Genomic DNA, 22,013 nt, shown 5'->3' with positions numbered 1-22,013 from the left:
GAAGATGGAGAGTAAAAACAACACTAGAAAGAAGTATATCAAGAAGGTGATCCTCGCAGTAATCGAATGGAGTAGTGACAAGGCTTTGGTCTTGAGGAAGGTCAAGAACAAAATTGCTGTTTATGTCGTTGCTTGTATTCCTATTAGCTTCAAGCCCCCAACTGCACTTATATCCGCTTAAAACATCCACTGTCTACTGACAGTCTATAGTAATACTTTTCGCATATTGCATACATCCTTCTCATGTCATTTGGTTGTAATTACTGCGTGCAAATTTTTCAAATTTTTATTGTTAGGAATTTCATCATAGCTAACAAGAAACTGAGGTTTCACTACATGACACAGCCATCTTTCTTTTTGCCAATAATAATAATAATAATAATAATAATTATTATTATTATATTGCATCTCGAGGAAGTAACTTGGAAACAATAGGCGCGTTTGGAACTCGTTTTAAAATGATTTTATTTTTTGTATGCAAATAAAAATGAAAATGTTTTCAATCTCAAATAGAAATTATTTTTGAAAATGCGTCTGGTAGTTTTATCAAGAGATTATTTTCAGTGTAAAAAAACCTATTAATGTCTCTCTCTCTCTCTCTCTGCTCGAGAGAGGAGAAAATGAAAAATGACTAAACTAAAAAATCATTTTCATTTCCGTTTTTTGTCTTTATTGTGCCAAATGCCGTTTTGGAAACATTTTCATTTTTTCTTTTTCAACAAACGTGAAAAATAAAATTGAGATCAATTCCAAACACGATTAATATTTTTTATTTGACATACTACTTCTAGCACTCTATTCAGGCTAGTTACAAAGTTACAAAAATACCAAAAAAGATTTTTTAACTAAAAATGAGTCGGATGATATATTTGATGACATTGCAATCAGTTTAAGAGTTGAGTTACACGAGACTTTCACCAAATAGTAATGCCACTCCCTATATCAATTATTTCATTAGCAATTGTAGCACTCATCTCTTTCTTTCTTCTACGTGCTTCATGCAGATGTAGTTCACAAAAATCTTGAATTTCCCGATTATGAATCAGCATTTTGAAATTTAAGTGTAAAGGCGTCACGGTACCTTGTCCTACAAATAAATTCAAAATACAATAGAACAAATTTGCACAAATTTGCACAGCGCATAAAGTTGCAATAGATTTAATGTGAATAGGCTAAGAACATAATTACTCCCATCTATGGCAACTAAAAAGAACGTCTGCAAATAAACATATCGGAGTATATATATACCTGTTATCCCTTCAAGGACAGAACGTACAAATTCCCAACAACACCAAGTTTAGAAATTAACGGAAATTGAAGCGTGCTGACCAAGAAAAAGCACTATCCGACCACATGACACGACACTTTTAAGTTTGTATTGCAATGGATAAATTTACAAATTACGGAAAAATAAAAGTAAATGAAGGTTTTATTTTCTTTTTCATTTACCCTCTCTCTTGAAAATAGGGTAAAAACTCGTGTTTAAGTCATAAATTTACAACACTTGCCTTTTCAGGGAAAAAAAAAAAAAGATTCATCTATTAAGCATAATACATTTCACATCTACAAACCGAGCCTCTTTGGTCTCAGATAGGTCGAAGTTCCCTTGGGCAACAACCCTGGCGTTGCCACACGCTGCTGTTGCTTAGCCCTCTTTTCCCTCTCCTCCTCCTTGTTTACTCTCTCCAACTCAGCTTGCTCCTTCCTCAGATTCTCCATCTCTTCCTCCATGGCTGTCTTCTCTTCCTTTTGTCTCTTCTTGTGCTCCAACAATGACGTGTCCGAGTCCTTAACAGAAAAGAACATGGGCCCCAGTTCAGCGAGCCACTGCGGCTCCACTGCCGTTGCACACTGCATATATTCTTTCGCCGTCAAAATCAATTCATGGTACACTACATAGTCTGGTGTGCAACCCATGCCATAGAGAGCACTGCTGGGATGTAAATGGCATGGCATTCCATTCCTGGAATTGATATATTCTCCCACACCCTTTAATCTCGCCGAATTGTGAAAATATGCAGAACAAATGGCTTTTCGCACAATGTCTGTATCGGGCCATGATGATGTCAAAGGAATTTTCAGCGTCTTCAAAATATCCAGCAGCTGTGATCTTACCTCTCTAGCTTTCCGTAAACCTTTAACATGCAAAAAATGGTCATTGCACCAGTCTCCTCGATAATCATGTTGTTTCCATTGTTGATAAACATTATAGAGCGTCAAGTGGTCAGACTCTGGAATGAAGAATTTCTCACGCGCAGCGTCACTCTCCTCTGCCCTGTCTTTGGGCCTGAAGAATACTGATGGCACCGAAAGCATTGAAACAATAGTCAAAACCTCATCTACACAGCCCAACTGTTCACCCATCAAAAGCATCTTAGCAAGAGGGGGATCCAATGGGAACTCCACCATTTTCCATCCAAGGTCGGTCAAGCTTCCAACATTGTTAAGAGCACCCAAGACCCATAATTGGTACATAGAATTTAGGATATTGTCTTGAGGAGGCGGATCCATGAAATCAAAATCAAGTAAGTTCTCAACTTTCAGAGATTTGAGCAACAAGACAACATTTCCAAGGTTGGTCCTTTGGATCTCTGGCACAGGACTGGGCAACATCTCGTTTAGGTATGCACTTTCTGTGTACAACCGATAACATGTACCTGGCCCAGTTCTTCCAGCTCTTCCAGCACGCTGGTCAGCAGCAGCACGACTGACAGGGAATACTTGCAAGGCATCCATACCCATCCTAGGATTGTAGACCTTCATTTTTCCATATCCCGTGTCAATGACATACAATATTCCATCTACTGTCAAAGACGTCTCAGCAATGTTGGTGGCCACAATACACTTCCGAGCTCCATCTTCAGCTTTTTCAAATATTTTTGCTTGCAAGTCAGCTGGAAGCTGTGAATATATGGGGAGTATCAAGAGCTTTGGAACTGCTTTCTTTGTGGATGAGATAAGTTGTTCCATGCGTTCCGCCAAGGAATAACAAGCTGCCTCAATTTCATCTTGGCCAGTCATAAAAATGAGAACATCGCCTGGAGGGCTAGTAATATGAATAGTCATAGCTTGCTTCACTGCACCTTCAACATAATCTTCACACGGGCTTTTGCTGTACAATGTATTAACAGGAAATGTTCTCCCGGGAATGTGAAATATTGGAACACTGCAACACATTCAGAAATTAATTACATTCAGCAGGTTGATGCCAAAGATGACCGCAAGATCAAAAGACGAGGACAAAAGATTACCTTCCGAAAAAATTTGAAAATTTTTGTGCATTGAGAGTAGCAGATGTCACAATGAGCTTGAAATCACGACGCTGGGCAACAACCTTTTTCAAAATTCCAAAAAGAACATCTGTACTCAGTGATCGCTCATGGGCTTCATCCATCACAATGACCCTAAAATAAAAAATAAAAAAAAGACCAATAAAATAATGACTTTGTTTGGTTGCAATAACCAATCAAGTGTAAAAACAATTAAATATACAATTCACAATTACCTATACTTCTCAAGATCAGCATCCTTAAGTGTCTCACGCAGAAGTACTCCATCCGTCATGTACTATAAGCAAGAAATAGACAGAATAAACATGTAGTATTATAAAAGTGTAAGTGACAACCTCTGAAACAATTTCTGCATCTATAAAGAAGGGGGGGAACAAAAAAACAAAAAACTTAAAAACTTCGAAATAAGACTGTAGAGGTTTGTGTTACCAGTAATTCAATAACCACTATGAATAATGATTGCCTATGGGGACATGTCAACAAATATTGTTCTAGTGAGCTTATAGGAAGAGATGAAGAGGGGAAATGAACCTTTATTATAGTATTTGGCCCTGTCACATCCTCAAAACGAATAGCATAACCAACTTTATCACCAAGCTCAGTCTCCATCTCCTCACTGACTCTTTTTGCAACACTCATTGCTGCCACACGCCTAGGTTGGGTGCATCCCACAATCCCATTTGTAGTGTAGCCATCTTCATGTAAATACTGTCCCAAAAAAAAAAATCACAAGTCAAATGCCAATTGATGAGATACACACACCACCCTCAAAAACCTTAACAAATGCACAACCATTTTGGTTGCAACAAAAAGAAGTGTAGGTGAACCTGCGTCAATTGAGTTGTCTTTCCTGAACCAGTTTCTCCAACAACGACAATGACCTGATTTTCACGAACTACCTGTAGAATAAAAGTTCAAAACAGACTAAAAAAGTGCACAGCAAGACATGTGTGCATGCATCGATGCAAATGAACTCATCTATATATCATAGGCTCGGTGCTCAAAAGTATATGAAAGGCATAACCAACTGAAACCAAAACTAAAAATTCAAGTTCCTTCCAAATTCCAATACATATAATCAGAATAAGTTGAATAACATTACACCTGCAGTAACTCATCCCGAACTGAGTAGATGGGCAGATACTGCCGTTGCTGTGACAAGGTTTTTGTCTTTGCAAAGTCACTCACAGCTTCCCCCTTCTTCAAATGTTGTGCAAACTTTGCTTCTTCCTTGAAATCAATTTCACCATGTTCTCCTACAGCTGCGGTATCTGCATCAATCTGATAAATGATTGAAATCATTAGCGTTGGGCAATAAGGGATGATTTAAATTTACAGCCTCATCTCTAAAGTAAAATACCTGCTCCGCCGTTTTCTCAACGCCGAGGATATCACCAAGTTTGGAGCCTGCAAGCTCCCAAAAGCGCTGGCGTGATTTGTTCATACTTTGCTTCTCATGGATTTCCCTTACTAGAGCGGATCCTTTGCGTGAAATTATAGCCATATCAGATGTAGAATCCTTTATTGGCATTATTGGCTCTGCTTGCTTAGTAAAAACAACCCTCCCATCAAGGAACGGAGGTTTCGTATCTGGCACAACAGTAGGTAAAGGACAGTTAGTTTTCTGAGATAGTGACTTCTTTGCAGTAGTTGCAAGTTAAATCATATTACAGTGAACTAGGATGTCTAACTGTAAATTTTCTTACCATGTACAAGAAGAATGACCTTGCGTTCATCTTCATCATCAAACTCAGTCTGTACCTCAGTGCCACGAACAGCACCTGACCTCAATAGTTGTCTGTCTTCCCACTGAGCATTATCAGCAGTGCGTTGAGACAACTTTTTGCTTTGAGAAAGTGACATCTTAGTTCCATCTTTCCGCACCTGTCCCAAAGATATAAAATTATGTAAGGAGGGTGAAAACAATAAACAGATTTGGAACGTTTAAGATATAACAGGAAAAAAAGTAGTGTTTTATAAAATTAGAAAGACAATGAAGTAAATCAAAGTACCAAAGATGAAGAGTAGTTCTTAAAAAAAGCATAATTGTCAAATACGTTCCATTTAAATTCATATTAGAGGCAGTATACAGAATCACAACTGTATCAGCATAAAGAAAAAAAAAATAGAACTTGATTCCCATGCACAATTCAATATCCCGTGTACACCAAGGAGGAAATAATTCAGACAAATCAATAAATATACAAGACAATCTAACATACCAGTCTTTTGGCTAACTCTGCTTCTTTCTTTTGAAATGAAGCTTCGTCTCCGAGAAAAAATGATGAGCTATCAGTATCAAACATTGCGTTACCTTCTTCTCTGTCATACCTATATAGCAAGTAAACAAGATTATGTTAGAGTTAGCAACTGTCTTGCCCCTCGAAATTTCATAATCCTCATGCACACACACATTGAACATTACCATGCACGGTCAGCATCATATTCCATCTCTAAGCGCATACTTTCAGAAATCTCATACTTGTGTTCTTCAGCTGAATCATTCTTTCCCATTCCTTCATCCTGTAGACATTGACAAGGCCAACATGGTAAATTTATAGCATGTTGAAAAAATAAATAACAATAAAATCGTGCAACTCTATGACAAAGAACAATATCCAACTCCCTTTTCCTGAACAAAGAAAAGACAAGGAATAATATCTCATTTCCATGAATGAATGGATGCTAACTGGCTGTTGAAGTTTCCAAGATTTTCCAATACTAATTTACCTCGTACGATTGTGAAGCTTCTGCAGAAAAAGGCTGATAGGACCTCCCATTGTGTCTAGAACTTGAAGTCCTGACTGAAGATCCAGAAGCGCGTATTGGAACTGGGGATGGTGAGACATGGTCCCAGGCAGAAGCATTAGAACCTGCATCAAACCCAAGGTCAATCTATCTGCCTAAACTAATATAATCCGAAACAATAGCTAGTTCCATCATCCAAGTAACGCACCAGAAGAATGAGGGGTATGGCCACCTAACCATGGGGATACAAGTCTTGCATCAGGTGAGGCCCCAACCAGCATAGGGGATGGTGAAGGTTGATGGCGCCTGCTAGAACTAGAGTAGCCATCTCGACGGGGTGTATCTTCCCATTCCCATTTCCCATCATCCCAGTCAGATCTGCCTGAAGTATTTGACCATTTTGAAAGTAAAATCAGTAATAACGTGTGTTTCTACAAATAACAAAAATTTATACGAGTCAAAAGTACTCAGACATGTTTGCTAAATATTTAAATAATATGCAACTGTACAGCTGGATAATATATATAATCAATAACAAATCTTTGGAACAACTGCATGACAAAAAAATTTGCTCATTTGGTACCGCAGTAGCAAAATGCAAATGTATGTTTATGCTTTATTACCACTGTATCTCAGAACTTAGAAGTCAAGGAAACACAGAAATACATACCAGATCCCCTCTTTGAACTTTCATATCTACTTCGCTTTCTTCCATAATCTCCACCATACCCTTGTTCATATCTGCCAGATGTTTCCCTACCATAAGAATGATAGTTCTCATCATTACTATGTCTGTGGATTACCCTCCTGTTGTCAGATCTGTCATCCCTGTAATCCCTTCTTTCACCGCGACGGTCATCCCTGTCATAGCGCACCTTGTAATCTCTACCACGGCCATCTTTGTCGTCCCTATACCTTCTTCTCTCACTAACATAGTCATCCATTTCATACCTAGGGCTCCTTGACCGTATGCTCTGAGAACCCTGCACATATATGAACAAAACCTTAATTCAAACACAATATATGGAGCATATCAAAATTGATAATGTCTAAAAAGGTCTTAATCACCAAGATTCCTAATTATAAGATATTAAAATCAAACTGAATAAGCAGAAGAAAAAAGTTGGACCCACAAACAAATGAAGCAAATTTGAGGCCTTTAAAGTAAATAAGCAATGAAAGAGAGCACACAATACTAATACCGGCGATAAAATAGCACTTGGTCAAAAATTAAAAACTTTCTTGTGTTTTTTTTTTTTTTTTTGCAAGAAGGTCAAAATATAAACTTACGTCTGAAGGTTTATGTTCTCTGACTTGTTCTTCTTCTGTTACTGTACTTTCTGCAGTCAAGGATTCCAATTTCATCAGGGCACCAAAAGATCAATAGAAAAAAATATGAGAAAACGCCATAAAAATAACAAGGTAATAATATGTATATAGACTGCAGAGTATTATTGTTTTATAATTCAAAAGAAAATTAATAAAATAAAAAAGAAGCCGCCAATTAATCCTATGCCTATGGACGTCAACAATCTAATTTCTCCAGTTTTTGTAACCATAGAATCCAATACATTTTATATCATGTGTGTCTCCTTCAAACATCATCTCAATATCAAAACCCCATGAAGCACGCCATATATTTTCAATGATAATCTTAACCTAAGAATCAATGAAAGCCAAAACCCAAAAAGGAGTAATGGCTGCCATGAATAGGGCTAAAAACCAAAAACAAACCAAGAACTACAAATGTATCTATAACTAATAAATTGTAACTTCCAATCCTTAAATTCAGATGAATGCTAGTCCAATGGAGAAAACTCATCTTTCCCCTGCCAAATAAAGAAGGCGGGTTGTCCCATCCAAACAGGTATAGGGCGCGGATTAATACATTAACAACACTACAATTGTGATCTGCGGATGAATTTTACTTATCATCTAATAATACATTTGTAAATTAATTAGAATAGGCATCAACTTTTGAAATCTATAGCTAATTATTTCATAAAACTTGGGAACGTTTTCTTAAATAGAACAGGACATATAACCAAACTACAATCAATTCATAACAATCTAAAGATGTCGGTCGGTAACAAACCAAAACCAAAAAACATACCTCTATCCAGTGTCTCATCCATGGCCACTTCACGATATCGCCTGCTAGCAGGATTACGTTTACCAGAGAATGTATTACTCCCAGTTTCGTCTGTTACAGTGGATCCATTGTTCTCCTCTTCCTCCATAGATGCCACAAGAGAAGAAACTCTATCTCTCGGGACTTTAAAGCCGCCATCAACCTTCGACTCTCCCCGCTTTGCATTAGCTAGGACATCAAGCCCTATTATATTCACAAATTAGAACAAAAAATCGTAAAGAAACTTCATTAACTTGACTTGCCAAATTCTTCCAGTTAGCATCAAACGAGTACTGCACAAGAAACTACTTCAAACAAACAACAAAGAAAAAGTGTGAATAAAATTTATACCTAGTATGGATTTCCTCTCGGGAGGTTTAAATACAACTCTGTCCTTCCCGGGAAGGTACAAACCCCCATTGCTGCTCTTCTCAGCTTCCAAAGTGACCGTAGTCTTGTCAAGATCAATAGTCTCAGCAATCCCTTGCTTCTTCTGAAAGAATCAAAAAATGAACATCAACAAAAATTTCCATGTCTATCTCAGAAAAGCAGCGTTTATATTTCCAAAGAAAAAAAAAATACAAACCTCCATTATATAGTTGAAGAAACCATATACTGAACAGCACTACAAAACTGGCACCTGCATATGGAGCGAAAATGTAAGTGAAAAACAATTTCCAAAAAATTCTTAAATTCAAACAGGTTTTCGTAAAAATAAAGTGCCAAACTTTCGTTACAAATCAAAAAGAAATGAAAAAAAAAAAAAAAAAAAAACCAATTACAAACCCTAGAGAGCTCAGATCAGCAAAATCTACGAGTACAAAAAGTTCATACAAAAATTTGAGTGCAAAAAACCCTAACTTCATCCACCAAAAAAAAAAAGATCGGCGAATACAAGGACATCTGAAAACTCTGATTTGGGAAAAACCTAATTGGATTTCTCGTCTCGAATCAATTTCCTACTTTTTCAAATATGCCTATCAGAAATCTGAAGTAAAATAAGGCCTAATTAAGTGTGAAAAAAGGGTAAAAAATGATAATAAAAACCAAACCTTGTCGATTTCTTTCTCTTTTGAGGGATTAGAATTTCAATTTCTGGTGCTGTTTTTACGTTTTGCAGGTCGGTCGTTTGGGGGATGGGAGTGGGGAACGAGAGTGGACGAGGAGGAGGATGAGGAGGAGAGTTTATTTGGAGCACGTGCAATGCACATGCGTTAAGTTAAAAATAAGTGTTATCTATTATCCCCTTTTAACTTTAAAAATATGTTTATTACATGTTCTTTTATTTTATTTTTTTAATGAACTTTACTGCGTTTCAAATAACAAAAGCTAAGGGGTTGTTCTTTTGCAACAAAACTCAAAAAAAGTTTAAACTCAAGTTATAATTTTATTCAAGTTCACGTTTTTTTAAGTTCTAACTTTATTCAACTTTACTCAACTTACAATTTTAACTCAAATTATAACTCAAATTTAACTCAAAAATTACACTCTAAAAGAACAACCCTTAATTTTTTTACAACTGATCTATAGGATATAAAAATAAGTTTATTATAGTCCCTGTAAAAATATGTTTATTATGAGTTTTTATCAGAACATGAAAACATATCCCCATTTACTTTTATATTTATTTTTATTTTAATGAACTTTATTGCTTCCAATGACGAAAGGAAATTTTTTACTTATGTCAAAATAAAAAAAGGGTAACATTTTTACAGATGTTTTAGGATATTTTAACTTACACCAAATACATGCCATTTCCTACAGTTTTTCATTAAAAAAAAAATATATATATATATATACATATTTATATGAAATCGAAAAAAAAAAAAATAAGAGGGTTATTTGTAAGCTTCCCATATAACTAAGTGAATTCTCAAAAGTAAGAGGATGTTTGGTACCTAGATTCGTTTTCTGAATCGAATCATAGTTCGTAGTTCGCTACAGTCTTTTCTCTCACAAAAAATACACGTAAATCGAAAATAATTTTAATCACATGATTTTAATCCATAAACCAAACGTGTTCTAAATTTCATACATTACCGGAGGTTAGATATTTGAATTAAACAACAATTCCTTTACGCAAGTACGTTGTCGTTTATGTCAATATACTACGTGTCGTTTCCCTTTGTAAAACGAATAACATGTCGTTTAAAAAGACTAACATTTTGGAGGGAACATAAATTGACATTATTTCAAGCACATTCTTCCGAGATTGGTGGTACACAGAATTAAAAATTTAAATTACAAAATGAAGCCACTTCTGATTTGTAACAGAAGAGGAAGAACATATGTATAATCAAAATAATAATCCAAAAACTGCTAGACTTTTGAAGGAAAAAAAAAATGGAGGTTGGTCAGGAATAATAAGTTGGCCTTTCAAAAGATCATCTTGAATATCATTGAGCTCGAGGAAGATCCCGAACGGCTGCCAAAACCATGTCCAATTCAACATGAAGCAAAATGCTGACTAAGTACTGCCCTCTTGAAAATCCAAGAAAACTTTTGAACAAGTTCTCGTTAAGTCCATTCTAAAAGTCTCATCTCATTATCACGTTCCAATCCTTTCAAGATTTTCCGAGATGGTTTTCATCCGAGGCCGAATCTCAGGGTCTGCCTCGGTACAAGCCAGGGCCACATGAAACGCCGCAATCACCTCCTTCTTTGCATGCACTTCCTGGAGCAACATTGGGTCGACCATGTCCGAAAGCGGGTTTTCCTCCTCGAATCCCTTCCGCACCCACCTCACGAGGTCAGGAACCTCCACCGACGTCGACGTCGTCGGGGAGAGCTCTGGAGACTTACCGGTGAGCAATTCGAGCAAAATGACTCCAAAGGAATACACGTCCCACTTTTGCGTCGGCCTGCTGCCGGGAACACGAGCCTCGGGGGCTCGGTAGTTGTTGGTTTTCTCTGTTTGGACGGACTGCAAGTAAGGAAGAGCTCCGCCAATGAAGCCTCCTGAGGAGGGGTTGTTGCCTGTTATGCTGATGAGTCTGTTGAGTCCGAAATCGGAGATGTGGGGTTGGAATTCGTTGTCGACGAGGATGTTGGAGGGTTTGATGTCTCCATGGACAAACTTTCTGGGGCTGCACTCGTGGAGGTACGCCAATCCCCGGGCTGTTCCCTTGGCGATTCTCAGCCTCGTAGCCCATGAGAGGCTCGTTGATGGCTGACCATTTCTGCCTGTCATGTAGAGTCAAAAGTTTCAATTCAAGGGTCATACACTGCTAGATTAATCACAAATTTTTCACCAACTACATAAATAAATACTGATATGGTACGAGTGGAGACCATTGAATCACATTATAACTATCTTTATACGTATATGTAAATTTAAAGTAAATGACTAAAACGGTCCAAAGCTGGTAAAGTATTTTTTGTGTCATGCCATAAAAATTGTCTGAAAATAAAATAGAAATGTTCCATCCAATATGCCCATTCATGGGGTAAAGGGCAAGTAACTTATAAGCGTCGCAACCGTATCGACCTATTCAGGCTATAGATTGGATGGTAGAAAATTAGCACAAAGGTTTGATTTTGAGAAAAAGGAGAAGCCTTTCGTTTCTTATGAGTAACAAAAGTTGCATTTTTTGACGCTTTTGATTGATGCTTGAAAGCCAAAAAAAAATTCCAGAAAAGGCAAGAACGTAACTCGAAGCAAATTCCAAAATAAATTTTATACCAGAAAAGACAAAGAAAAGAAGAGACGCAACAAATAAATTAATAAATATTAGAAATAAATAAAGAACGATAGAGCGGATGATTACAAGGCCGAAAAGCCATGGTGGTCTACAGCATTTATTAAAGAGAGATGAGAACGCCGAAAACAATACTCCTGGATCAGTATTATTATTATTATATGGCCCCACCCAACATGCTGTAAACGACCTCTAGAGATGCTCAAGACCCTCAGCCACGTGGGCATGGAAAGAAGTTTGTGGGACCACTTTGTTTATTAGATCTCACGCCAGGTGAGACTCGTGCCACCTAATTTACCCGCAGTTAAGTGCCTTTCAAGACAGTTGTGCTACGATTGGGAATTTCTCTCTTTTTTGACTTGTAACAAAGACAGAAAGGTAAGATTTTAAACCAAAAAGCATCCACAAAAATTTGCCTTTTTTGAGGCATAGATTTGCGTTTTCGGATTTAGCATTGATTTTGTTAACTGATTTCAGGAAAATATAAAGAAGATTTAAATACACTGACTGAGCAATGGAAGCAGAGCACAATTTCTCATATATATACACCGAAAGCAAGAAACTTTGGGATTGCAAAAGAGAAAGAGACTGAGCCCATCCAATCCATCTACCCATGCGTGCCATCAATGCCAAGTTCATGATTAGTAATTAATGATTAGTTTATTTACACCTCCAAACTCTCATTAAACCCAACCAAAAAAAAAACAAAACAAAACAAAAACACAGTCCTACTATAGTTAACGCCTAAATAGATAATTCTAGGCACAGCTGTAAGCAGCAAATTCGCAATTAAACCGAACAAAGACTGAGACTCCGCCCTACCAGTGCTCTTAACCAAAAATAAAAACTGCCCAGAATCGCTAACAAGCTAGAAAAAGACAATCAAAGCAGACACAAAACAACAATATACCAACAAAGAAAAAAAAAGAAACATTTTTGCTTTATAAAAACCGGAGAGAATTCTCTTTTATGAGGTATGAAAAAAAAATGGATTCTATCAATTATTTAGATCACACAACTCTAATAATAGAACTTAACAAAATTCTAAAGATAGGAATTGTTTTTTATTTTTATACTTGACTAAAAATTGTCAAGAAAAAATAAAGGGAGCAAATAAAACGTACCACGAAGAGCAGTGCCCAAGTTGCCATTGGAAACGAAATCACTAATAAGAAGCTTCTCATCGGGAGCCCAATAGTAGGCTCTAAGCTTGACAATATTTGGATGTTTGACCTTCCCAATGGCCTGCACCTCCGCCGCAAACTCCTTATACCTCTGGTCGCCGCCCTCGCCGAGGCGCCTTACCGCCACCGGCACGCCATTCCCCAACACAACCTTGTACACAATCCCCAACCCACTCTTCCCCAACACATAAGCAGACGCTCTCAGCAGCTCATCAAGCTCAAACGTAAATCCTTTGTCAATTGCCACCAAATCCCCACCACCACCGCCTCCTTTCCCGCTCTCGGCCTTGTCATGATCCTCCATTTCCGAATCCTCGTTCCCAAAACTGCCAACACAAGGACACGAACACAAATGTGTCTTCTCGTTGTCCCCGAACTTCCTCTTCCCCGTACAGCTACATCCATTGGCATTGTCCTTTTTCTTCCAGTAAATGTAAACGATTATCAGACCGATAAAAGCCACCCCGGCCGCGTCGGCGAAGGAGATTAGAATTATCACGCCTGGGCTCAGGCCCTTCTTGGGCGGCCCATTATTGGATTCCCGGGCCGAATTTGGTCTTCCCGGGGAGCTCTGAGCCGTGTTCCGACACGGCTTTTGGAGAGGGAAGCCGCATAGCAGAGGGTTATCGAGGAAAGCCGTTGGGCCTTGGTTCGAAAACGACCCCGTTTCGGGTATCTTTCCGCTGAGATTGTTGTGCCGGAGATCGAAGCTCACCGTCACCGGTAAGTCGCCGAGCGACTTCGGGAGCTTCCCGGAGAGGTGGTTGGAGGAGAAGTTTAGTGTTCCGGAGAGGGATTTGAGGTCGCCGATGTCGTCGGGGATCGGGCCGCTGAGTTCGTTTGAGGAGAGGTCGAGCTGGACCAGATTCTCCATATCCGACCAAATTCCGGTCGGAATTTCTCCGGAGATTTTGTTCCTGGCGAGGATCAGCCTCTGCAACTGCTTGCATTTCTTGAGCACGCCGGGGATTTCGCCGGAGAGCGAGTTGTTGGAGAGATCGAGGTTTTGGATCCTCGGGAGGGTGCAGATCGAGGGGGGAACAGGACCGGAGAGGTTGTTACCGTAGAGGAAGATGCTGTGGAGAGAGGTGGCGTTGAAGAGCTGGGAAGGAATGGAGCCGTGGAAGTTGTTGCTGTGGAGGTTGAGTCGCCGGAGAAAGAGGAGAGTGCCGAGCTCCGACGGGATGTAGCCGCGGAGATTCTTGCCGGAGATGGCGATTCCGACGACGCGTGGATCGGGGTAGCCGGTGATGTTCATGCAGGAAATGCCGGACCAGCGGCAGGGCGTGGCTTCGTCCTCGTTCCAGTCGGAGAAGGCCGAGCCGGCGGAGTCTTGGTCGACGGCCGATTTTAGAGAGAGGAGAGAGAGGCCGTCGGGGGTGAGAGAGAAAGTGAAGCTCAGAAGAATCTGGAACTGAACGAGGAAGAATATCAGGATCATCAAATTGTTCTTGTTCTTGTTCTTCCTCATCACTTATCAAAGTGGCCGCGACAGTTTTTCTTCTTTCTGTCTTTCCAAGGACAAAGGAAGAGCGAACTCGTTTGACGTTTGTGAAGTTGGTCTTAGAGAGAGAAAGAGTGGAGAGAGAGAGAGAGATATGTGCGTGTAGGGGTCGAAGGTGGTTGGGACTTGGGTGGGGAGGTATTTATGAGAAAGAGACTTGGGAAGGACGAGATTTTGATTGGCGGGGCCCACCTCCCGCCAAAAAGAGGATAGCAAAGACCCCAACGGAAAGGGGAAGTAGAAGAAAAGCAATGCCCACTTCTCTGCCTCTATTTCTCTCTCTAATGTATATTATACTTTCGTCAGGTACATATAATTGCATTAAAACTCTTCATTTGGAATATAAGTTGTCTTGTGGGATCTTTTTGTTGTTTGCAAAATTATGTACTTTCTTCTTTTGTTGGTTGTCACTAATATCCCATTTTTTTTTTCTTAAGCACGAGGGTGTGTTTGGTAAGAAGATTTGTACTGTGATTTAAATTATGATTCATAATTCGTTATAATATTTTCTCTCATAAAAAATACACGTAAATTAAAAATGATTCTAATCTCATAATTTTAATTCATGAACTAAACGTCTTTAGTAATTGTGTCATAGAGAATAAAAAATGAAGAGCAATGCTATATCTCTTCTTCATATTCAAAAAGTAGGGTCCTCGTGAGGCTTACGGTGGAACCTCCCGCTCATTGTGTTTACGTTAAAGTATAAAATTTTTATTTGTACACTTTTTAACAGTTTAAGATTTTATAATAGATTGATAAATTAATATAATATTAGAGTGAGAGGTTCTGAATTTAAACTCCTGTAATTGTATTATTTATCTCTATTTAAATAAAATTATTATCAATTCACCGTTTAACAGTTTAAATTTTTAGGATGAATTGATTAACTAAACAGTCTAATGAGGATCGGACATTTTAGCATTTTTCTAAAATGAAATGAAACTTCCACTGTGTTTCTTTTTTCCTATTAGTGAAATTCTGCTGTGAATCTTCATGTGATAATTGATCAAAAGGAATCCCACTGCAATGTTCTAGCTGTGACAGATTCTAATTTGTATTGTCTGATTACTTGACCCCATATGGAAAGTGCGGTTCTCACTTTTGACTGTTGGAATTATATTATCTGATTGTCAGGCGTGAAATTATTTTTGTATACTCTGTCGTTTCTTTTCTTCCTGTCATTTCTCTTCCTCTATTTTTGTGTCAGTGTCGTAACTGTGTGCAAATAAAATCACCCAAATTATTAGTGGCTGAGAAGAAGAATCTTCAAAATTACACCCAAGTCCAATTCACGGGACCAGATAAATTGTCAGTTTCTCAAAACCAACGCAAGCTTTTTTGTTTTTTCTTTTCCTTCCTTACCAACATGCAAGACAATGATATACTTTTTCAATATATTTATGGGCACTATCAAATCGGTTAATTTGAAATGTGTAATAAATTGTTTTAAAAGAATTAATACGTATGGCCTTCAAAAGTTTGGTGGCATGTAACCAATAACTTACGGCAGCTACATTTAAAAAGTGACTACCATAATGTAGTTTGTACTCCGCAGAGGAGATGCCCTATTTTAGACGATTCAAATGATAACTCATAATAATGTCATAGCAATTAAAGGCATGTTCTTTTATAGCGTAATTTTTTAGTTGAATTTAAGTTATAACTTGAGTTTAAGTTATAACTTGAATAAAGTTGAATAAAATTAAAACTTAAAAGAACATGAATTTGAATAAAGTTAGAACTCGAGTTGTATTTTTTTGAATTTTTTGGACAAAAGAACAACCCCTAAGTTTCTACTTAGGCCCCGTTCACTTCGCTTATTCGAGTTTAGAATTTGAGTTTTTCTACAGTAAAAAACTCTCACATAAAATTATATTTAAACTCGAATCAGCGAAGTGAACGGAACCTTAATTTATGAAATTTCCGTTATCGTTGACACGTACAGGAGATAACCAACCGACTTTCTTGTTTGGAAGAAGAGTTTTTTTTTTTTTTTTGGCGAGTTGGGTGTTCGGACAAATCACCATCCCACAACCAACGCCACTTGCATTTCCACTCTTAAAAGGGCTCTCTTATTGATGACTTCTATTTCACATTCTTATTAGGCAGTACCCTCCTTTTTCTTCTCCGAGTGTCTGTGAGTGATTCCAAATTGTACAGCAGCAAGTGGGGTTTTAACATTATTGCCTTATAAAAAAGATAGGGGGCTGATTATTTTATCGTTGAGTGAAAATGTGCGTCATGATTTATTTATCTTATTCTCAATCATGAAATTATGCTTAGAAGCTAACTAAACAGAGAGAGAGAGAGAAATAGAGTGAATGTTTTTGTCCAGCTTGTTATTAGGTGTAGTTATACTTGTGTCTTGTTTTGGGTAGTTGAAGACATTGGAATCCAATTATCTTTCTTCCTTACTTCTCTTGATTTATATTTTACCATTTTGGATATGAAATGGGGATTCGCATGTGATGCCATGACATGGTATAATAGAGCACTATCGAATTGGATAAAATGCCAATAAGCCTAACATATATATATATATCTCAGAAAAAGAGAGAAAAACACTTTCAATGATAGATTGTCCCTATTCATGGTGTATGTTTTTTAACACCAAAAATTTAATCAAAATCACCCGAGAAAATAGACAACCGACAAATATAACAGTTCAAAATAAAATTCTATCTTTCATATTCCATCCTAAATTTTATTTTTTATTTTTTTTACATTATGTCTCTATTTACCTGCATTGGCACGCTATTTTATGAACCTGGGACAACCCTTTTTTAAAAAAAAAAAAAAAAATGATTTGAACTTTATTACTTTCAGGCAGCATTTATAAATCTGTAGTAATGATCACTTTTGTTTCATTCACCCTTTTAGTTAAGAAGGAATCATAAATGACCTTCTACAGACTATATTAGCAGACAAAAATGAAAAGAGTAGGAGTAGAAAAACAAAATTCCTTTACTTCGTATTCAAGGGATTTAAGTGTTGTTAGTATTTAGCGAATTGCAACTCTAGTCAACGTTTGGTATTTCTGATTGTTCAACATGTTCATGAAGAACGTGGGGCCCCATTACCACAAATTTTGTTGAATGATTGCCTTCTTCTTCATCCTTTCCCTACTGAATTACTGATCAGTGAAAAAGACTTCGGCTGAGTTAACTAACCATCTTACATTCTCGGCCTTTTGTGAACTAAACTCAAGACAAAATCATCAGTCTATGACTTCAGCCGTTAACCAACAACCAACCATTGAAATAAAACTCCCCAACTCAACTTCGAAATCAACTAACGAACACGGACAAACTCAAGTTCGAAATCCATATTGATTCAACTAGACATCTCATTAGTTATTACAAAGTCCCAACAATAGTTCCTCCACCCACTCACTATTCCATGGAGTCTGCATTCTCCGCCATAGAACCACCAAAATATTTCTTCTCCTTAAAATGCCCGGACCATATAGATGGAATCATCCATAACAAAATTCGAGCCTAAAATCTCTCACCTATGACTACTTGTTGGCACATTCAACATATTTCTCATGTCATTGAAACTGCAAAAGTCGCTGCAACACTAAACATGCACAAAGAGCACGACAGCAAAATCCATGTATGAACGTTCAATGAGGGCCATTAGCATGAATAAGAAATAGTTTAAGCGAAGTTTGATTCTAAGAACTCTGGGGCATCAGAGACAAGAAGCTACTAAACAATCGATTGTATATGAAAATATCATAATATGGTAGCGCTTTTACAAAACAACTTGGATAATCTTAGTCCTGTAGATGAAATATTCCACGGAGCATAACACAAGTAAAGAAAATTGTGGCTTCTTTGACATGTTTTGGATGCCGTCTCTTGCATCAGAAGCAACTCAAACCTGGTCCAAATGGTGAACAACTCTATGCCCCAGATACTTCAGCCATTTCTTGTTCTACTGTCCCTGCAGTTACTGGATAGTATTTGTAGTGAAGTTCTCCGACATCATCACCAGATAGTTTCTTCCAACCGTCTGGCCCCACATAATAAACTGATAAGAAACAAGTCCCCACAAGTAAATTCATTAGTCTAAGTACTTTACCAGGCCAATATATATATATATATATATATATATAGAGAGAGAGAGAGAGAGAGAGAGAGTACCGCTAGCAACTCCACCACTAGCTCCATCACGGAATGTAGCATGATAAATAGCCCTTCTAGCCAACTCAGCTGCTTCATGAACTGACATATCATAACGATATCTAAGTGTCCCAAAGCAAGAAAACAACAAAATAAACAAATGTGAGAACACACATTCAACTCAACATAAATGGAAATTTGATACTACGGTTACAAATGAAGAAAAACAAAATATCAATGCAAACATTTGAAAGTAACTATACTAGTTCAATGAAGGAAAGTGAATTAGTTCCTTTTTCATTTACAATACTCGAATAGATTCACTTTTTAGTGATATTGCCAATTGCTTCTAGCCTATTTTATGTCTAATTATTTTCATCATGTCATAATCAGGGAAAAAAATGCATTCTAGCTGGTTATGTTGCTCATCTCATAGAAAAATAGTCAAAGAATCATCTTTTGTTTCAACAACAGCACAAAGGACATATATTTGAAGTCAATATTACAACATAGGTCATCATAACTAAGATCGACAATGTAAAAAATAAAGGGGAGAATGCAGACCCATCATCCAATACACCATAAGCATAAGGGGAACCAGATCCAACTGAAAATCGTGTCCCTTTTAGCCTTCCTCCTTCACTGTCCACGTAATATAGTCCAGGACCCTGCGGCCCAAAACAAATGAAAGTTACATCCTTAAAATGGAAATTGTGCCATTCTGATTTCTGAGATATTAGCTTTAAGTTTTTGTTACCGTCTCATCCCATCCCGCAATCATGGTCCCAACAGACAGACCCATGCCACGGTACGAGTACAGAATGTTGGCCAACAGCTTTGATGCCCCTGTAACTGAAATTCTGCGCTTGTTTGCTAATTCATGCAGGCGGCACTAACCATGCCAAGAAATTTTCTGTTAGAAATTGATATAAAAAGAGAAGCAAGTAACATGTTTTCACATGTCATTCTAAACAGCAAAAAAAAATGGTCGAGACACAACTGCAAAGATGCAATAACTGGACCAGACCAGAGGGTTGGATTATTTTCCATTGCCAGGTAAAAGGAGAAATAAGGTAGCGACTTCGTATTAGGCCAGCCAAGTGCTTGAGAAAACATGCCTAAGCTCTACTTAAAGTAGTTAAAAAATTGTGGGCAATATCTTCATTTTACATAATGATGGTAAGCAAAAAGGAAAGAGAATAAAATAAAATAAAAACAAAATTGATTCAGCCATAAATTAATGATTGCTGTCCTTGAAATCATTGGAAAAACTGCAACTCCTTAAGAATAAGAAGTAAACAAGATATCGAGAATACAAGTTCATTAATATCTGTAGATTATTTTAGTTTTTTCAAGAATATTACTTTCTCTATACATAAAGCACCGTGTTAAAAGTAAAGCACAACCACACAAAAAAGAGGAGAACTACAGTCAGCCGTAGAACATGTTCTTTCGCTAAACAACATAAAATTGAGAACTTATAAAACGAGAAAACAAGAACAGTACACTACCTTAATCCCAAGATTTCTGTGCCAGAATTGGCAGTCAGCTGCTCCTCCGGCCATTGTGCCAAGCATGTAAGGATTTATTTCAATGATTTTCTTTACAGACTGCGATGCTGAAAAATTAGGAAGAACAGTAACTTTAATCTATGCAACATTACATTCAACACAAAATATCGTGAATACACTAGCCACGGATATCTATAATTGAAGTATCAAAGCCCTCTAACCTAGCGTGTGACAGGTCCTAGAACCAAAGATAAGGCCAACAAGATCGCTCTTATATAAACACATAAGGATTTTCATTCACAATTTAAGTCTATCATCTGGCTGTTCAATAATGAATAACGTTGAAGTGTGAAGAAATCGCATCTTTATAGGCACCAGAGTAATGACGCCATAAGAGATGCATGGAAAGAGTACCAAATTTACGAAAACAAATAAAGTGTTACACCCAAGCAAGCCAAGCACACATACATATATAGCCTCCCATGCTAGCACGAGAATCAGCAGCAACCATGACACCCTCCTTGAAAATGAAAGCGAGTGTGGTCGTTCCCTTCGCCGGCTTCACCATCTGGACCGCCTCTTTCAGAAACCCGTCAAGCTGAAACAGAGGAAAAACAAGGTTTACGACCCAGTTAAATAGCACTATTTCAGTGTCATAAAAAACCCAGTTAGGAAAACGTACAAACAAATCCCAAACTCACATCAACATTACTAGGAAGATCAAACGATGGGGCAGTAGATAACCCATCATGAAACTCATTGCTCGCCCCAAAAAGCGATGCAGTTGACTCCAAACCACTAGTGTCGAGCTTCATATTTAAAATCCTGCAAAACAAAGGCCATGAACCAACAGCAAAGTTTTACCCAATAATTAAACTATAAAACAGCCGAATCTGAATTCTAACCTCTTCAATTTCTGAATTTTGCTAATTTTTCTTTCGGGGACGGGAAAAAAAAAGGGAAAGATCAAATAGAAACCGTAAATGCTTCTATTTGGATTAATCGAGTACAGATTTCTGTTTCAGAATTCCCATGAACGAAAACTCTTAAACCTCAAAAACCCTAATCTATTTCTCCATATACGATTGGAGTGGATCGAATGCGAAACCCTAAAAATGGAAATTTGTTCTTCTGTTCACGAGTTGAGTCATAAATGGGCATAAAATTCGAAAATTGGGAGCGAAAAAGAGATAATGGCCGTACCTTGGCGATGTATGAGGAAGAAAACGATGACTACGACGAACAAAGAGAGAGATCGAGCAGCGAATTTCAATGGCGAGAATGCCTTTTGTGAAGTTGCCGAAGCTAAAGGGCGCCTTTAGCAGAGTGGGTTTCTTGTTCTCCAGGTCAGTGCGTAATTGTGGGCCCCAAAGCTGTGGGCTTCTTTCCAGTTTTACTTTGGGCTCAAAAGCCCAATCCTAAGGCCGGTCGTATTCTTTTTGGGCTATCTCACCTGACCAGCTCGATTGGCCCACAGAAAAATCACTTGGCCAGAATTGGAAGGATGGTCCAGTTGGATATGAAGTACGTGAATAGGTCCAAAGCTTAATTTCATTGAAGATCTAGGAATGATTAATGTTGGAAATAAATTTAAACTTTTTGATTGAGCAATCAGATTTGGCTTTTCAGGCACAACAGTACAACTCTTTAATTCTAGAAGTAGTTTTCATGCAAAGAATGTGGACACTCACAATGTCACATGCAATCCATGACCCATCATTACGACTCATTTATACAAGTAGGGTCCTAGCCAATTTGATGCAATTTGATTAATGATAAATAAGGGGAAAAAATCATTCAACGAAATACATCACCAA

The 22,013-nt window shown here is 37.8% G+C and overlaps 3 protein-coding genes across 3 annotated transcripts; all 3 read right to left on the bottom strand.

Annotated features, from left to right (window-relative positions):
• Positions 1-1,325: 1,325 nt before the first annotated feature.
• Positions 1,326-9,297, bottom strand: LOC21388928 (pre-mRNA-splicing factor ATP-dependent RNA helicase DEAH7). Its single transcript, XM_010107486.2, has 18 exons — positions 9,222-9,297; positions 8,756-8,809; positions 8,521-8,662; positions 8,152-8,373; positions 7,329-7,378; positions 6,709-7,021; positions 6,247-6,420; positions 6,021-6,163; positions 5,716-5,813; positions 5,513-5,621; positions 4,997-5,174; positions 4,651-4,880; positions 4,395-4,571; positions 4,118-4,189; positions 3,822-3,998; positions 3,506-3,567; positions 3,252-3,404; positions 1,326-3,166 (listed from the first exon to the last, which is right to left on the bottom strand). The coding sequence occupies exons 2-18, from the start codon at positions 8,759-8,761 to the stop codon at positions 1,564-1,566; spliced, it is 3,909 nt and encodes a 1,302-aa protein (XP_010105788.1). The 5' UTR covers positions 8,762-8,809; positions 9,222-9,297; the 3' UTR covers positions 1,326-1,563.
• Positions 9,298-10,371: 1,074 nt separating this feature from the next.
• LOC21388927 (receptor protein kinase-like protein ZAR1) lies at positions 10,372-14,624 on the bottom strand. Its single transcript, XM_010107485.2, has 2 exons — positions 12,992-14,624; positions 10,372-11,352 (listed from the first exon to the last, which is right to left on the bottom strand). Exons 1-2 carry the CDS (start codon positions 14,520-14,522, stop codon positions 10,718-10,720), a joined length of 2,166 nt encoding a protein of 721 aa, XP_010105787.1. The 5' UTR covers positions 14,523-14,624; the 3' UTR covers positions 10,372-10,717.
• Positions 14,625-18,263: 3,639 nt separating this feature from the next.
• On the bottom strand, positions 18,264-21,510 carry LOC21388926 (proteasome subunit beta type-5). Its single transcript, XM_010107484.2, has 8 exons — positions 21,400-21,510; positions 20,898-21,021; positions 20,665-20,794; positions 20,197-20,303; positions 19,443-19,577; positions 19,250-19,353; positions 18,707-18,807; positions 18,264-18,593 (listed from the first exon to the last, which is right to left on the bottom strand). The coding sequence occupies exons 2-8, from the start codon at positions 21,009-21,011 to the stop codon at positions 18,466-18,468; spliced, it is 819 nt and encodes a 272-aa protein (XP_010105786.1). The 5' UTR covers positions 21,012-21,021; positions 21,400-21,510; the 3' UTR covers positions 18,264-18,465.
• Positions 21,511-22,013: the final 503 nt, after the last annotated feature.

This window comes from Morus notabilis, unplaced genomic scaffold (assembly GCF_000414095.1).
Source record: "Morus notabilis unplaced genomic scaffold, ASM41409v2 Scaffold414, whole genome shotgun sequence".
NCBI classification, from domain to species: domain Eukaryota; kingdom Viridiplantae; phylum Streptophyta; class Magnoliopsida; order Rosales; family Moraceae; genus Morus; species Morus notabilis.
This window is presented reverse-complemented; position numbering and strand designations above follow the sequence as displayed.

Excerpts from the sequence above, each read along its gene's own strand:
- LOC21388928 (XM_010107486.2), bottom strand. Across the intron at positions 6,164-6,246 it reads CCATACCCCTCATTCTTCTG|GTTCTAATGCTTCTGCCTGG; the intron begins GTGCGTTACTTG and ends GGTTTGATGCAG. Across the intron at positions 4,190-4,394 it reads TTCGGGATGAGTTACTGCAG|GTAGTTCGTGAAAATCAGGT; the intron begins GTGTAATGTTAT and ends TTTATTCTACAG.
- LOC21388927 (XM_010107485.2), bottom strand. The coding sequence starts at position 14,522 with ATGAGGAAGAACAAGAACAAGAACAATTTGATGATCCTGATATTCTTC. Across the intron at positions 11,353-12,991 it reads CTTGGGCACTGCTCTTCGTG|GCAGAAATGGTCAGCCATCA; the intron begins GTACGTTTTATT and ends TCTACATGACAG.
- LOC21388926 (XM_010107484.2), bottom strand. The coding sequence starts at position 21,011 with ATGAAGCTCGACACTAGTGGTTTGGAGTCAACTGCATCGCTTTTTGGG. Across the intron at positions 20,304-20,664 it reads TAGCATGGGAGGCTATATAT|CATCGCAGTCTGTAAAGAAA; the intron begins GTATGTGTGCTT and ends CTAATTTTTCAG. Across the intron at positions 18,594-18,706 it reads TAGTGGTGGAGTTGCTAGCG|TTTATTATGTGGGGCCAGAC; the intron begins GTACTCTCTCTC and ends GTTTCTTATCAG.